The sequence below is a fragment of the Macaca fascicularis genome, chromosome 15, assembly GCF_037993035.2.
Source record: "Macaca fascicularis isolate 582-1 chromosome 15, T2T-MFA8v1.1".
Taxonomy (NCBI): domain Eukaryota; kingdom Metazoa; phylum Chordata; class Mammalia; order Primates; family Cercopithecidae; genus Macaca; species Macaca fascicularis.
In genome coordinates, this window is record NC_088389.1 from 19,543,598 (window position 1) to 19,559,167 (window position 15,570).

The 15,570-nt window shown below is 46.8% G+C and overlaps 1 protein-coding gene across 7 annotated transcripts in view; it reads left to right on the plus strand.

Annotated features, from left to right (window-relative positions):
* Positions 1–14,353, plus strand: part of NR6A1 (nuclear receptor subfamily 6 group A member 1) — a 258,964-nt gene extending 244,611 nt beyond the window's left edge. For all 7 annotated transcript variants that reach the window (XM_045373802.3, XM_045373803.3, XM_045373804.3 and 4 more), the window contains 3 exons: positions 4,410–4,531; positions 6,704–6,856; positions 8,784–14,353. In XM_045373802.3, coding sequence (XP_045229737.1) covers positions 4,410–4,531; positions 6,704–6,856; positions 8,784–8,872 — 364 coding nt within the window. In that variant the 3' untranslated portion in view covers positions 8,873–14,353. The remainder of the gene's footprint in view (positions 1–4,409; positions 4,532–6,703; positions 6,857–8,783) is intronic.
* Positions 14,354–15,570: the final 1,217 nt, after the last annotated feature.

Below are 15,570 nucleotides of genomic sequence, written 5' to 3' on the forward strand. Positions count from 1 at the left end.
ACATATATTATCTGTTGAATTCTTAATGCTACCTTGTGTGACTGGCACTAATATTATCCCTGTTCTAGAGATGAGGAGCATGAGGTTGAGAGAGGTGAAAACTAAAGGCTACAAAGCTAGAGAGAGATGGAGCTAAGTTTATCACCTGTGTCTGTTGTGCTCCAATGCCCAGCCTCTTTAACATTGCCTTATACTAAATTCTTATTTTCCCAGAGCATTTTCAGAAGGTTTGACTTTCTGGAATTTGTCCTGAAACTAGTCTTGGTTTTCATCTTGGAGTCTGTACATGGGTGCTGAGATGGCAATTTCTCTAAGGTTGTGGCTGATGGCCACTCCTGGGGGTAGGTGCATTTAGATGAATGAAAAAGAGACAACTGAGTCTCTCAGCCCCCTTAATGGGACATAACTTACATAGTGTCAGTTTGAATTGCTGACTGAATGGTCCAGTGGTTTGGGGGATCCTGGCAGGAATGTTTTCCTTGTCCCAGCATGCTTGTGTAATGGGAACCTAGAAGAAGAATGGGTGTGTTTGTCCAACTTTCTGGCTTTGAATGCTGATAATTTGTAGACAGTGAATACAGGGGCATTAAAACTGGAGTGGGCAGATGTGGAGGAGGCACGGCTACAGGCAAAGGCAGGCCCATGGAACAGAGAACAACTTTGTTTATCAAGGGGTGGGATGCGGGGTGTGGAGGAAAGCTTTGCAGTCAGGCAGTGGAGACTGAGTGGGGGCTGCCGGGCTAGCTGCCAGCCCCCACCACTACTGGGGGTCCATGGTGGCTGCCTGTTGGAGGAATTTTGGAAAAGAGGGATGTGCTGTCCCAAGAGAAAGGGCAGATCAGGGCATATGGACAGGCCAGGCACTTGGGAACTCCTTTGTGTCCCTCAGGTTAAGAGTCAGCCAGGAACAGGTTTGGCACTCCTGGCTAGGGGTCTGGCTGATAGCCACACACCTGCAGGGTCTAGAGTGCCAGAGTGAACACTTGGGGTAGGGGGTTGCTGATTAAAGGACAGAGCATTATCTTTGCTTGCTACATACTCCGCCACCAGACAGATGCTGACACTGCCTCTCCCCTTGAGTCCTCCTTTTTTATGCCCTGCCCCATTTCATCCCCACCCCTCCAGGCAGATACTGAAAGAAATTGGCAATAAAGAACTTTTTTTCCCACTCTCAAGAACATAAATATCCAACAGAGTGCTATGATGAGGAGTGGTCTTCACTCCCAGGCATACCGCCTCCTGCAAGTCAGCATCCTGGAGGTACTTGCAGGGACAGTTCTGTGCACTGTAGCAGACCTGACAGCCTCCCAGGGCTGGGCCCTGCTCTGAGTTACGGTGGGGACACAACTCCTGAGGTCCCCTGTGGTAGTATGTGGTTAGCCTTTTCCAGGTAGCAGCTAAGAACAAGACAGGATCAAGGGTGGGCAGTGTAGTGCTGAGGAAAGTCCCTATGCTTGGAATTAGAAAACTTAGGTTTGAACATTGGCCTCATCACCACTACCATTTACTTCCCGTGCAACCTTGGGGTAGCCACCTCTTTTTCTGCTTCCTCATCCCTAACATGGTGGTGATACCATGTATCCTTCCAGGTTATCAGCAAGGTAAAGTGTAAGAATGCATATGAAAAGGCCTAATACATAATAGAGACTCAGTAAATAACTCCCTGAGCCTTCATTTCCACATGTGAACAAAGGGGGTTATGATTTGTATCCATTCTGTGAATTTATTGGGAATATCAATAAGATTAAATGTCTGTAGAATACTTAATGTGCCTGGCAGGTAGCAAACACTCAACGAATGGTAGAATGGTAGAAACGGTATTATAGATTGGTGGTTATTGTGGTTATTCAATATGAATCTATCGGCCAGGCTGGGAACATATCAGTAAAGTTGTAAAAGCCATTGGGCCAGGTACAGAGAAACTGAGTCAGCCATAGTAGCTCAGATCAGCTAAAAGAATCCCCAGCTCGTACTGGGAGCCATGCCAAGGCCGAAGGTCAGAGTTCCAGATTGCATGTGCAGTCATCTCTCAGTATCCGTGGAGGATTGCTTCCAGGATCCCCATGGATACCAAAATCTACAGATGTTCAAGTCCTTCATATAAAATGGTGCAGTATTTGTGTATAACCTATGCATATCTTCCTGTATATTTTAAATCAGCTCTAGAATCTTTATAATACTGGATGCAATATAAATGATGTAAATGCCATGTAAATAGCTATTACATTGGTTTTTGGTTTGGGAGAGTTTCTTGGTTTTTTTTCTTTTTCGGGTTTTTTAGTTGGTTGGTTTTGTTTTGTTTGTTTGTTTGTTTTCGTGAGACAGGGTCTCACTCTATCGCCCAGGCTAGTGCAGTGATAACAGTCACAGCTCACTGCAACCTCCCATGTTCAGGTGATCCTCCCACCTCAGCCTCCCAAGTAGCTGGGACCGCAGGCATGCACTACCATGCCCAGCTAATTTTTGTATTTTTTGTAAAGATGGAGTTTTGCCATGTTGCCCAGGCTGGTAGCGAACTTCTGGGCTCAAGCAGTCTTCCTGCCTCAGCCTCTCAAGGTGCTTGGACTACAGGTGTGAGCCACTACACACAGCCATTATACTGTATTTTAAAAATTTGTCTTTTTTATTGTTGTATTGTTTTTTTTAAAATATTTTGATGCAGTTGGTGGAACCCAGAGATATAGAACCCATGGATACTGAGAACTAGCTCTACCTGCTGCTGAGGCTCCCCTTGGTGCTTAAAAAGGGCAGGAGCCTCCGGCCCCAACCAGAGCCAGGCTTTCCCCAAGCAAGAGAAAGTGTCCTGCTTGTCCAGGAAGGCAAAGCCTGCAAAGCCTTCAAAGTTAACACAGAAAACAGTAGATTCCAGAAAGCAATAGTTCATCCCCAGGTATTCTGGGCCCTACCCAGATATAGGGCCTTCTTGGCCTGGCACAGGGCTGTATTACACAGATCTGAAGATGTCACCAGGAAGCAGGCCTGAAACTAAGCTGCTTCTCTTTGTGACTGAGCTGTATCTGAGGCCCATTTGGGACCCACTGCCCACTAGCCAGGCCACTCCTAGAATGACTCAGGCCAGACTTGACTGCGTCTTTTATAAACTCCTGCTTCCTGGTTAAGTGTTTGCCTGCTTGGTTTGATGGTATCTCCATCTCTGGTATGAAGTATACCCAAAACATTAATCCCCTGGGCTGGCCTAGCCTGGGGCTCTGTTGCCTAAAACTTGGACTTTCCCCAGAGAGCTCACTCCTAGACCCAAAGAAAGGAGCATGGGGGCTTTGAGTCTCCTCTGCTAGGATATACCACCTTAGATATTAGAAAAACCAAGGCCTTGGGTTCAGGTTCCAAATTCCTACTCTGTCACCAATTAACTGTGTATTTGTGGACCAGATCCCTCCCTTCTTTGAACTTCAGTTGCTCATCTGTACAGTGGTGATAGGGTTGAGAGAATTAAATGTGATAATGCTCATGAAGTGCCTAGCACAGAGGATGGCGTGATATGGAAACTCAGTTAACATTTTCCTCCCTCCTGCGAAAGTCAGGGATGCCAATAAAAATTTTCACTATGCAGGTTGGGCACGGTGGCTCATGCCTGTAATCCCAGCACTTTGGGAGGCCAAGGCAGGCAGATCACGAGGTCAGGAGATCAAGACCACCCTGGCTAACATGGTGAAACCCCGTCTCTACTAAAAATACAAAAAAATTAGCTGGATGTGGTGGCAGGTGCCTATAATCCCAGCTACTCGGGAGGCTGAGGGAGAAGAATCGTTTGAACCTAGGAGGCGGAGGTTGCAGTGAGCCGAGATCGCGCCATTGCACTCCAGCCTGGGTGACAGAGCAAGACTCCCATCTCAAAAAAAAAAAAAAAAAAAAAAAATTCGCTATGCATAACCTCAGCTCTGCTGGAAGCAGTTAACATAAGCAAATACAATCAGCAGCTTTTTTTGCAGTGTGGCAGAGTCTCACATAGAGTCACCATGGCAGCTGCCATTGATACCAGAGACTGCATTTCAACAATAGCTGTATCTTAATAATGTTGTGTTTCTCCACATTTATATCCCAGACCTTCTTTGGCCCTTGTTAGCCGAAGAATGCAAGCATTATCATTTTGCAGAGGAGGACCTCAAAGCATAGGGGGGTCAGATGACCTTGCCAAGATCTCATAGCTTGTGTGTGATGGAGCTGGATTTGAACCTAGATTGACTCTACCTGACCTTGGGAAAAGCAGCTTGCATGAGCTACGTTGGCCTGTAGACAAAGCATGGATCTGCCTGTACTTCCCAAATGGCTTTGGATCCCATTTCCTCCAAGCTCAGCCTGTTGAAGGAGCTGTAGGAGCTCTTTGGCTGCCCTTTCCTGGCCCCTACTGGTATGACAACCAACTGTTAACACCTGTGTCTGTTCCCCAGATTTAGTGATGAAGGGATGGAGGTGATCGAGCGGCTCATCTACCTCTATCACAAGTTCCATCAGCTAAAGGTCAGCAATGAGGAGTATGCTTGCATGAAAGCAATTAACTTCCTAAATCAAGGTGAGTGGCTGGGGTAGGAAAACGGACCTTTGCGGGGGCCAGGGGGGTCGGTGACATTTGATTTGCCCTCCTGTTTCACCCCTCCTTACCCTCAGGACTGTCACACAGAATCCATCACACCATCTAGGTTTCAATCCAGGAAGACTTGTGCACCCCCTTGTCATCACCCTGACCCTTTATAGTACAGGGAATGCGGGAATGCTTTGGATTTTTTTTTTCTCCAAACTGAAATGCCACAATCTCTATAACTCATAGAGGAAGGAAGAGGATTCGCTTTGTTTAGTCAGTTTTCATGCATTTGCACACAGACACCAAGGACAGTACGTGCGTCATTTTAAATATGTACCAAGTTTACCAGTGACTGAAGAAGAGCAGAGTGACTGATGAAACTATTGGAGATAAGGCCTCTGTAACAGGCTGGCAGTGGTTCTGACAGCCCCTTCAGGGCAGAGCAGGGGTGCACAAACACACACACACGCGCATATCAAGCATGACTTTTAATTAAAAGAATGCTGGGCCGGGCACGGTGGCTCACACCTGTAATCCTAGCACTTTGGGAGGCCGAGGTGGGTGGGTCACAAGGTCAGGAGATCACGACCATTCTGGCTAACATGGTGAAACCCCGTCTCTATTAAAAATACAAAAATTGGCCGGGTGCAGTGGCTCACGCCTGTAATCCCAGCTACTGGGGAGGCTGAGGCAGGAGAATGGCATGAACCCAGGAGGCGGAGCTTGCAGTGAGCCGAGATCGGGCCACTGCACTCCAGCGTGAGTGACAGAGCGAGACTCCGTCTCAAAAAAAAAAAAAAAAGAATGCCGGATGTGATTTATGTGGAATATTACCTGCAAAGGGGCACTTGGCAGCTGCTGGTAAAACTAGTATAGGGAGGAGGGTTGTATTCTCTTTTTTCCAAAGTAGCTAATGTGTACTCTGCTCCCATAGTGGCACTGGGTTCTTCTGCTGCCTGTGGCATTGCAAATGCCCTCGTCCTGTGTCCTGTTTCCAGTCCAGAGCTCCTCTTCTCTTGGCCTACTCTCACCCTACATTGGCCAAACCTCTTTGTACTTCTACACCATTCATGCATTTATCTGGTGTTCTGCATGTCTCCCTTAGGCCAAGCCCTGTGCTGAGCATTAAAGACATTGAAAAAACTTAGTCTCCAGGTCTCTGGCCTCAAGAAGTATACATTCTGATGGCACTTGACATATTACTTGTGCCTCAGATGGGGGGAGAACAGTAGCAACTTCTTGAAGGAGGAGAAATCTGAGCTGAGCCTCAGAGGGTGGGTAAGATTTATATATAGACATATATAGCTCTCTTTATGGGTGGGTAAGATTTATATATATACACATATATAGCTCCCTCTCTCTCTATATATATAGAGAGAAATCTATGTAGAAAAAATGGAGGGGCCAGGCACAGTGGCTCAGGCCTGTAATCCCAACACTTGGAGAGGCCAAGGTAGGAGGATCACTTGAGCCCAGGAGTTTGAGACCAATCCAAGCAACATAGTAAGACCCCATCTCTACAGAGAATTTAAAAAATTAGTTGAGCATGGTGGCACACACCTGTAGTCCTAGCTTCTCAGGAGGCTGAGGTGGAATCATCTATTGAGCCAGGAAGTCGAGGCTACAGTGAGCTGTTGATCGTACCACTGCACTCCAGCCTAGGTGACAGAGTGAGACCCTATCTAAAAAAAAATGGAGGGACAGCCCAGGAGGAAGATTAAGAACAGAAGCGCATAGGAGGTGGGGGGTGTGTGTGTGTGTGTGTGTGTTACAAACCTGAATGTGTAGGTATCAGCAGGGTTTCTGATTGGTTCCAGCAAAGGGCAAATTTAAAGATACTGTAAAGGATTAATTTGGAAAGGTAGGTTATTCAGTCATTTGTTTAGTATTTTCTCGTATTCTCTGGTTGTTTTGGGAGTTTGGTATGAAGTTGAGAGAAGCCCTAGCCCTCGAGGGGCTCTGTCTGCTTATTGTCCTCTGTATTTTTTTCGTCTCTTTCTTGTTTCTCTTCCCTTACGCAGAGCTTAGTTCCTCCGTATCAGAGAAGATCCGCTGTTGTGAGTGTTTAGTAACTTAGTTGAAAGATGCACATATTTAAGGAGCTGGTGTTTCTTCCACATTAGAATGCCCGTGCCATTCCCTGTATGTTTTTTTTTCCCACAGATATCAGGGGTCTGACCAGTGCCTCACAGCTGGAACAGCTGAACAAACGATACTGGTACATTTGCCAGGATTTTACTGAATATAAATACACACATCAGCCAAACCGCTTTCCTGATCTCATGATGTGCTTACCTGAGATTCGATACATTGCAGGTAACATTCTGGGTCTTGGGCTTCCAACCCTTCCTTGCTTCTCTTAGCTTGTGAAGGGAATGAGGCAAGCAGTGTTTTCAGGGTGCCCATTCCAGCCCATCACCAGCTGCATGAAAGAGTTCTCACCGTTGCCCTCAAAAAAGGTCTGTTATAATGAGAAGCTTGCATTCTCCCTAGAGAAGAGAAGTTAATTTCCTGAGCTCTTACGATGTGCAGGATACTTTGTGGCCTTATATCATTTAATCTCACACCAGTCTCTACTGGTGGTTGGTGATATTATAGCCATTCTATGGATGAGGAAACAGAGGCTCAGAGTATCTCAAATTAACTTAATGCCTTGAATTGTGTACTTTAAATGAATTTTATGATACACGAATTATATCTCAGTTTTTAAGATTACCTTCATTTCACAGAATTGCCCATGAGCTTTGAGGGATCATTTATTTAAAGTGGTATCTTTAGCTAGGCACAGTGGCTCATGCCTGTAATCCCAGCTACTCAGGAGGCTGGGGAAAGAGGATCAGTTGAGGCTAGGAGTAAAGACCAGCCTGGGCAACATAGTGAGGCCTCATCTCTTAAAAAATTAAGATAAAATAAGAATAGGAAAAATAAAGTTTAAAATCCTGTATTTGCAGAGGAATTTTATGTATTGGGGGGTATGTGTATGTATGTATGTTTTTATGTGGTCTTGACCCCTTCTGAGCTTCCTGACATTTAAATAGGTCTATTTCAATATAGAATCCTGGCTTTTCTGGTTGTTGCTTTGCTTCATGTAGTAAATATTCTTGTTCTGGCTGTCCAGCACATACTGAGGGGCAGCTCAGAAATGTGACCTATAGACCAGGATTCTTCCTATAAAATTCAGCAATACAGTTTTTTAATTCAACATAAAATTTCTAGAGAAAGCAATACAATTTTAAAAGAAAAATATTTCAATCTGACAAGGGAATTTTTTTTTCTACTTCTTGGGCCACAAAGCAGTCTAGCAAATGTGATCTGGGCCTAAACTATTGGAATTTTGGCAATATTTTGACAGTTTGTCTCAGTATTTTCTAAGCTAGAGTTTACTACATGAGCTATTAAGCAGGGACTCTGTGAAGTAAAAGGAAGTCAACAATTACACACCACTCTCCTCCATAGAACTGAGTCCTCAGCCTTGGCGACACTTCCAGTCACCTGGAAAACTTAAAAAATAATAATAATAAATGTTTGAGTTGCACCTGGAGATTTTGGTTTAATTGGAATGGGGTGGAGTCTGGAGATCAATCAGTGTTTTCAAACAGCTCCCCAGGTCACTCAGAGGTACGGTTTGGGAGAAGAAACACAGCCTTAGGTATTTACAAATTATATTAGCACACTGAATGCTCTGAGAAGCCCTTCAATCAAGAAATCTGTAAAGCTCTTTTAACCCTGAGTTTCTCAAATGTATTTGGCCTTTTACCCCCGCTCTTTTTTCCCCTAGTACTTTTATTAACCTATTAAACCATTCCGAAGTGTAATATTTTATAGAATATTACTTAGAAAATCTACCGGGGCTTGAGGGGGTGAAGAAAACAGGACAGAATTTTCTCAGACTACCTCTCAGTTTCAGATTCCTTGTCTATAAAATGAGGGTAAAAAGCAGTACACAGAAATAGTGTGAGAATTCAATGAGTTAATGCATTTAACCACCTAGAACAGAGTAAGTATTCCCTGAGCAGTAGAATGATGATGAGTTGGCACCATTACTAGGCTCCCTAGGGCACCCAAAGGGGTCTGGATGTTAGGATGTTAACACAGTGTGTCCGACCTTTGTGATACTCCTGGCACTTCTCTTGCCCCAGTCACTCAGCAAGGTGATACTCTCCCTCCAGCAGTCCAAGGAGGCTGACTTGCCCGTCCACTAGAGTGACCACTGCTAACTCTTCTTCTCCCCCTTTGTTCCCAGGAAAGATGGTGAATGTGCCCCTGGAGCAGCTGCCCCTCCTCTTTAAGGTGGTGCTGCATTCCTGCAAGACAAGTGTGGGCAAGGAATGACCTGTTCCCAGCGCCCTCCTCAGGCCAACCACAGCGCCTTGGGTGGGCAGGACAGGCTCTGGAGGAAAAAGCCGGAGAGACCAAGATGGAGTCTGTGGAGCAGCATTTCCCATTGCCTCCATAGCAAGAAGAGTGTTTGTTTGTTTGTCTGTTTTTTTAACCTCATTTTTCTATATATTTATTTCACGACAGAGTTGAATGTATGGCCTTCAACATGATGCACATGCTTTTGTGTGAATGCAGCCAATGCATTTTCTTACAGTTTACAGAATGTGAAGATGTTTAATGTTACAGTGTTGTCATTGTTTAGAAATAGTTCTTTTGTATTTTGAGGGAGAGGGTGGGATGGGGCTAAGATGACTATTTCCATAATGTTGACAAAGATGACTACCTCAATGGAAATGGGGGGTGTGGCCATCCCTACTTTTTCCACATTTTCTCAGCAGACTCACACATTTGTCTGTCAGAGAGCAAATTGCCTTTTTTAGCCACAGAATTGCCAGATAAAAGGGCACACTGTAAAGGGGCAAAGTGTTATTAGGAGATTTACTAAGCAAGGTTGGTGAGACGGCAACAGGGCAGGAGATGAAGATTGAGCCATGTCCTTTCCTTGGAAAGCATGCAAATTAAGAGAGTAGGGCACAGTGACCATATTTAAGGCAGGTATCCTTCCACCTAACAAGTCCTAAGGGCAGAAAAATTTCTGTTCTCACACATTGCTGCCCTGCTTACCCCTGCACCACCATCACTGTCTACCACTGTGAACTTTCCATCTAGGCAAAGTCCTGGCAATCAGTTGATCCACAGGACTCGCCTCCCAGCTCCCTTGGGGCCCCCAGCTACCTAGTTTCCTTACCTGGATCTCCTGAGGCCCACCTTCCTCCTTCCCGCTCCCTTACACATTTGACTTCCTATTGGCCCTTTGAAAAACCAGCTGAGCAGAATGCCATATTCTGAAGCCTGGTGCCCACTACTGATTTATTCTCCTTTCACTTTATTTCCTTCAGAGGGTAGTAGGGCAAGGCCAGACTGCAAAAAGAATAGACACTCCCCTTTTGAAATCTCCTGTTCCTCTCCCCTCCCCTTCCTACCATACCCTCAGGTCTAAATCCAAAAACTTCAGGCTTTTTTAAAAATACAGTGAGAAGGACCATTCATTCACCTGTCTGCTGACCAGAAATGTTGCCCCTAAGTTCTTCTCCAAGTTATCCTTTTCTCTCCAGAGTGAGACCAGTTTTCCTCAGGGACCCAGAACATAAAGCCCAAGGCCCAGAGTGGCCCAGCTGCCTCTTAGTTCAGCAGTGGACTGGCCAGCCAAGGCCTGGAGGGCTGGAGCCAGAAGCACCTGGAAGGGAAGGGGGGCTTTAAACTACCTCAGGTTCCTAATGGCCCAGCTGCTACCTCTGCAGACATGGCCTGGACTCCTTGATCTCTCACTACCTGCCCCACCTCATCCCAGGACGTGTTCCTTACCCTCTTGACTTTGGCTAGCGCCACACCAGGTCTGTCTTGGAACTCTTTCAGGTGCTTTTCCCCTTTTCGCCTTAATGTAGCAGTTGTCCTGCCTACACCCAGGTACCTTCCACAGCCAGTGTGGCAAGCTGACCACTTAGTTGGCTGCATGCCTGGGTAGGTTGGAGGGGCCCACGGCACCTCCTTCTGCCTATTTAGTCAAAGGCTGTTTGCTCTCTCCCCAACTCAACCTAGTGAAGCTACCCAGGAGGCCACCACGTCGTGTGCATATTGGGTAGTCCGTGCCTGATTGTACTTGTTTCTTTCTGGTGAAATGTTACGGGTACCCACAGAGTGATGATTGTGGCCCTTGATGGATCTGAAACTCAGAGTGTGACTCCTCAATGCCATTTGCCCAGTTGCTCTGAGAACGAAGAGACATGTTCCTCAGGAAAAGCTCCAGCTAGCATGGTTTTCATGTCAATGGGAGGATTCTTGTGTGTTCGTGTGTATCTGTTTATCTCTAAGTTCATGATACTTGTTCCCCTGAATGTGTTTATCTAACCAACTAGATCACATTCTTTGGCCACAGGTCAGACTCTGAGCTGCTCTCCTCCAGATCAGGAAGGAGACACACATCACAGACCCTTTCTGTGAGGCGGCTGCTGTGTACAGCGTCATTCTCTGCTGAGGCCTCCATCTGTCCAACTATTATTTTTGAAATTGCTTTTCAAATTTAACATTTTACGCGTTGTGTTGGGTGTCAAAAGAGATTGCTCTCTGGTGAGGCAAGAACATGTCTCCCCAACAGCGTAGTACTGAACAGAGCAAGTTGTCAATGTGTGGAGTAGGGGAGGTTCTGCAAGCTGCCATTGTACAAATCCAGTTTTACAAATGTTTGCAGCAGATTCCACAGAACAAAGAGCCCATTCATTGCCGAGAGCCCTGCAGAATCTCTGAGCCAAGTGGCCGTGTGTTCCAAGCTGGAGCCTGACCTGTGGACCATCTTTAATGTCTTCTGCACCAGTCCTTTTATGACATGGGCTTTTTTAAAACAGGGTAAAGTGAATGTGTTGCATTGCAAACTCAGGTATTATGAGGAGAAGGTAGGAGTGTAGCTAGCAGCGTGGAGACATTAGGTCATCCACTAGATGTATTTGTGAATTTGGTTTGAAGGACACAGAGAAAGGTTGGAGGGGGAGGTTTGGTATGTTTATTTTTTGCTTTCTTCCCATAATGTTTGGTTAACAGGTAGCCTTTTTGCTAGTGGAAAGAGAGAAAACTTGTACATGTTTTCTCTAATTTCTCTCTCTGCCCTCTCTCTGATCCCCAGCGAGCAAAAGCACTCACTTGGAGTGAGAATTTTGTTTTGTTTTGTTTTTGGTTTTTTTGGTTTTTTTTTGAGACGGAGTCTCGCTCTGTCGCCCAGGCTGGAGTGCAGTGGCGTGATCTTGGCTCACTGCAAGCTCCGCCTCCCGGGTTCACGCCATTCTCCTGCCTCAGCCTCCCGAGTTGCTGGGACTACAGGCGCCCGCCACCACGCCTGGCTAATTTTTTTTTGTATTTTTAGTAGAGACAGGGTTTCACCATGTTAACCAGGATGGTCTCGATCTCCTGAACTCGTGGTCCACCCGCCTCGGCCTCCCAAAGTCCTGGGATTACAGGCGTGAGCCACCGCGCCCGGCCGAGTGAGAATTTTTATGCCATAAAAATACGACTCTGAAAGCTACGTGGAAAAGGAGAATCTCACCTCCTTACACTACGTTGAAACATGCAAGCCTTTTCCTCCCTGTCCTTTTTGATGTTTTCTTGTCCCAAGACAAAAGTTTGGCATCTTGGAACTTATTCATGCTCTCTGGCTGCCTTTGTAGACTTTTGGAGTCCCTTGCAAGGTTTGGTGGGCTTGCCCTTAATCTGGAGAAATTCCCCAGAATCTGTCTCAAAGGGCTCAACCTGGCTCAGAGGACACCCAGCCCCTATGCCCCACTCACAAAAGAGAGGTGGGCAAACCCCCAGGGATAGGAGGAAGTAGGCAGGATCCTCCCTATCCTGTTCCCCAGAACCAGAGCAAGGAACGAGGAATCCTAAGGGTTTCTGTGGCGTCACTGAATGTCACCCAGTCCACATCAGCCTGCCTGTCACCTGCCACCCTTTTTCAGGGAGGTGAGTACCTGCCGTGGTCAACCGTCACCAGATCCTTAAAATCCTGGGCTCAGTCTGAGCTAGCTGTGTTGCTCTGTTAACCATTTCCTACATTTGTTTGTTCATTCTGGATTTCCTGGGGGAATGGGACTGATGGAGACAGACAAACCCACTGTGGGCAGCATCTAAGCCATGTCCAAGGTTGGTCGAATTAAGGGAACCCTGTCCTCTCAGCAGGACAGAAAGCTGAGCTGTGGTTCCAGGCCCTCCTCTCTGGGCCCCTGGTATATATCTTTTTTCCTTGTTGCTTTTGAAATTTTTGCAATTGTTTTAAGAATCCAGTCTTTCAGACCAGCCCTTTTATTAAGCTTTGAATTTTTTAATTGATTTTTTTAAGTAAAAAACAAAAAAACAAACAAAATTTAACCAAAAAAAAAAAAAAAAAAAGCTACTCTTACTCCCCTGCCTCCCCCTACCCCAGCCCATGAGAGTTCCCTTGCACTCCCCTCTGCCTTTGCAGTTGATCATCCTCCCTTTCTGCTTGGCTTGAAGCATCTATGTCCAGTGTCTGTGAAATGATGTTTTATCTGTGTGTCAGGATGAGAAACGGCAGTCATTCCACCACGTGTTGGAAACTGGTTAGCCTGGAGACAAGGGTTTCTGGGGCCACAGCTCAGGGATGTGTATTTAATTACAGGATCCCCAGAAACTCCTCTTTAGGCTGCCACAGCAACATTTTTTCTGGGCTTGGGAGCCATACCTGAACTGTTTCCTCCAAGGCGGGAGCTCCAGAGAGCCTGCCAAGTCTGGAGCAAGCTGGGGCTTCCGCTTTGGCCAGACCTGGGCCACCATGAGATTGAAGCCTTCTAGCTGTCCTACAACATGAGCCACGGTGGCCCTGCCTCTTCCCGCTCATAGAAGCCTGGTCCCTCTGTCTAGCCCAGTCCCCATCTAGCATCCGTCTTCTGGGCCTGAAGCCCTAAATGGGCCACAGCCTGCACAGGAATCAACTGTAGGCTCAAAGGGAGGCGGTGAGTAAGGTCAGAGCCTGCTCCAAGCCCAAGAACAAAAGTTGTGTTACTGGTGGAGGCTGGTCCCCAGATCTAGCCCTGCTGTCTTTGCCCTTTGATGACCATTGTTTTCTTTCTCTAAAATGTCTTGTAATAGATGATAATGTTGTTGACTCAAATTTCCATGAAAAAAAAAAAAAACTACCTCTTAAGCGACATCCTGGTCGATTCCTCTCTGAGCAATCCTGTGGGAAAAGAATACTGTAGCTCCTGCTCTGTTTACTTGTTTCTGTCGGGAAAGAAGCCCCGCCTGCCCTGGGCTGTTGGTGTTTTTGTCTGTGTTGCCATCCCAGGTCTGCCATAGGGGCTGGTGGCTGCATTGTAGTGTCTGGTCTATGTCTGGGGATTCCTTCCCACCTACCCAGCCAGGGACTGGTCACCCCTGTGAAGAGGCCTCCATTTCCTTCCTGTGCTCCAGGGCATAGGGAGCATCACTCCCATAGACACTACCTTTAGGGGCTCTGGTGGCACACACATCCACGAGCCTACCCCCGGGTTACCTGCCCTAGGTCCACCTCCACCCACAGTCCTGTGTGTAGGAATCGAGGAAACGGGATGTCCCTGAGCCCTTGTCCCCAAAGGGCCGGCCAAGGGCTGCCTGCCAGCCTGACTCCATCAACCCTGCATGACCAAATGATAGCTGGTGGGCTCTGCAGGCTACCCAGGCCCTCTGCTACCTCCCACCCTGCCAGCTGGCAAGGGATGGGCCCTGTTCTGTGAATTGACTACCTGTGGAAATGTGACCAATTAGTGTGAAATGCATGTTTAGCAAGTGTTAGGTACTGTATTTGAACCAATAAATGTGAATCCTTCTGCACATGGCATCTGTCTATGAAGCTTGTCTGGGGTTCTGGGGAGGGATGATGGCGTGTCCTGAGGTGCCGGCTTGTGCCTTCAGACCTGTGGCTCTTGCTCATAGCTGACACCCACCTCAATTACTGTTGCTGAGGCTCTGGCAGGGGCCGGTGTCTCAGAACTGCCTGAATCAATGAACCAGCACTGACTGAAGTGCCCACCTTGTGTCCCAGGCACCATATTGAACTTCAAGGATTATTCTATTTTGTAAGTGAAGAAACTACAGTTGAGGGAGGTGAAAAGACTCTCCCGGGGTGAGTGGCACAACCAGAGAAGTGAGCCTAGTGGAGAGGCAGATATAGACCGCAGTGGAGGGGGGATGAGGTTGTCATTAGGAATGTATGTGGGGTTGTAAGGGCCTGGAGAAGGAGTGGCTTGTTCTTTGCAGGATAGTCAGGAAGAGCTTCACAGATGAGTGTTGTTGAAGGTGGCCCTTGAAGAAAGTCACGAGGCAAAGGGATCCACAGGTAGGCCAGGTGGAGGGATCCATGTCCAAAGGGCTGGCTGTATCAGAAAGACGGAGTGTTCCGGTATAACAAGGGACTGCCATGACTGGAATGGTGGCAGGTGGGAGGGATTAGCAAGAGTTGAGGCTGGAGAAGCAATTGGGAGCCTTGGATGCCACATTCAGGAGTGTGGGGAAAGAAGGCCGTCAGCTGAGTCTTGGGCAAGAGGGCAGCATCATAGTGCATGAGAGGCCAATGGATGGTCTAGGATGCACTGTGCTCTAACAAAGTGATACTGTCTTTCCAGAAAATAGGTGAGATCTATTAATAGCTTTTCTAGAGCTAAAAAATGGAGGCTCTAAGAGATCAAGGGATGTGGCCAAAATCATACAGGAGTGTTAAGTTCGTACTTGAACCCAGATCTACCCAACTGTCCTGTAGGCCTGCTCATATGATCAGAGAAGTGGCAGAGTTTGGGTTGAGGGTGTATGAAGACAGATGGGAGAGATGAAGGCTTCTCAGGCTGGGAAGATAAAGGCTGAGGAGGGTTTGATCAAAGTCTATTAATCCTCTTGTGTGAAATGAGGGAAGCCCAGCTGCCTTCCCATTCCTCAGCCTCCAGCACAAGAAACCAGAGAGCCCTTGAGTTTTGAAAGAGATGGGTTTAGAACAAAGGAAATGCTGCAGAACGAATTAATAGACTGTCTTCCTTGCCCCACAAGAGGGAACAGAT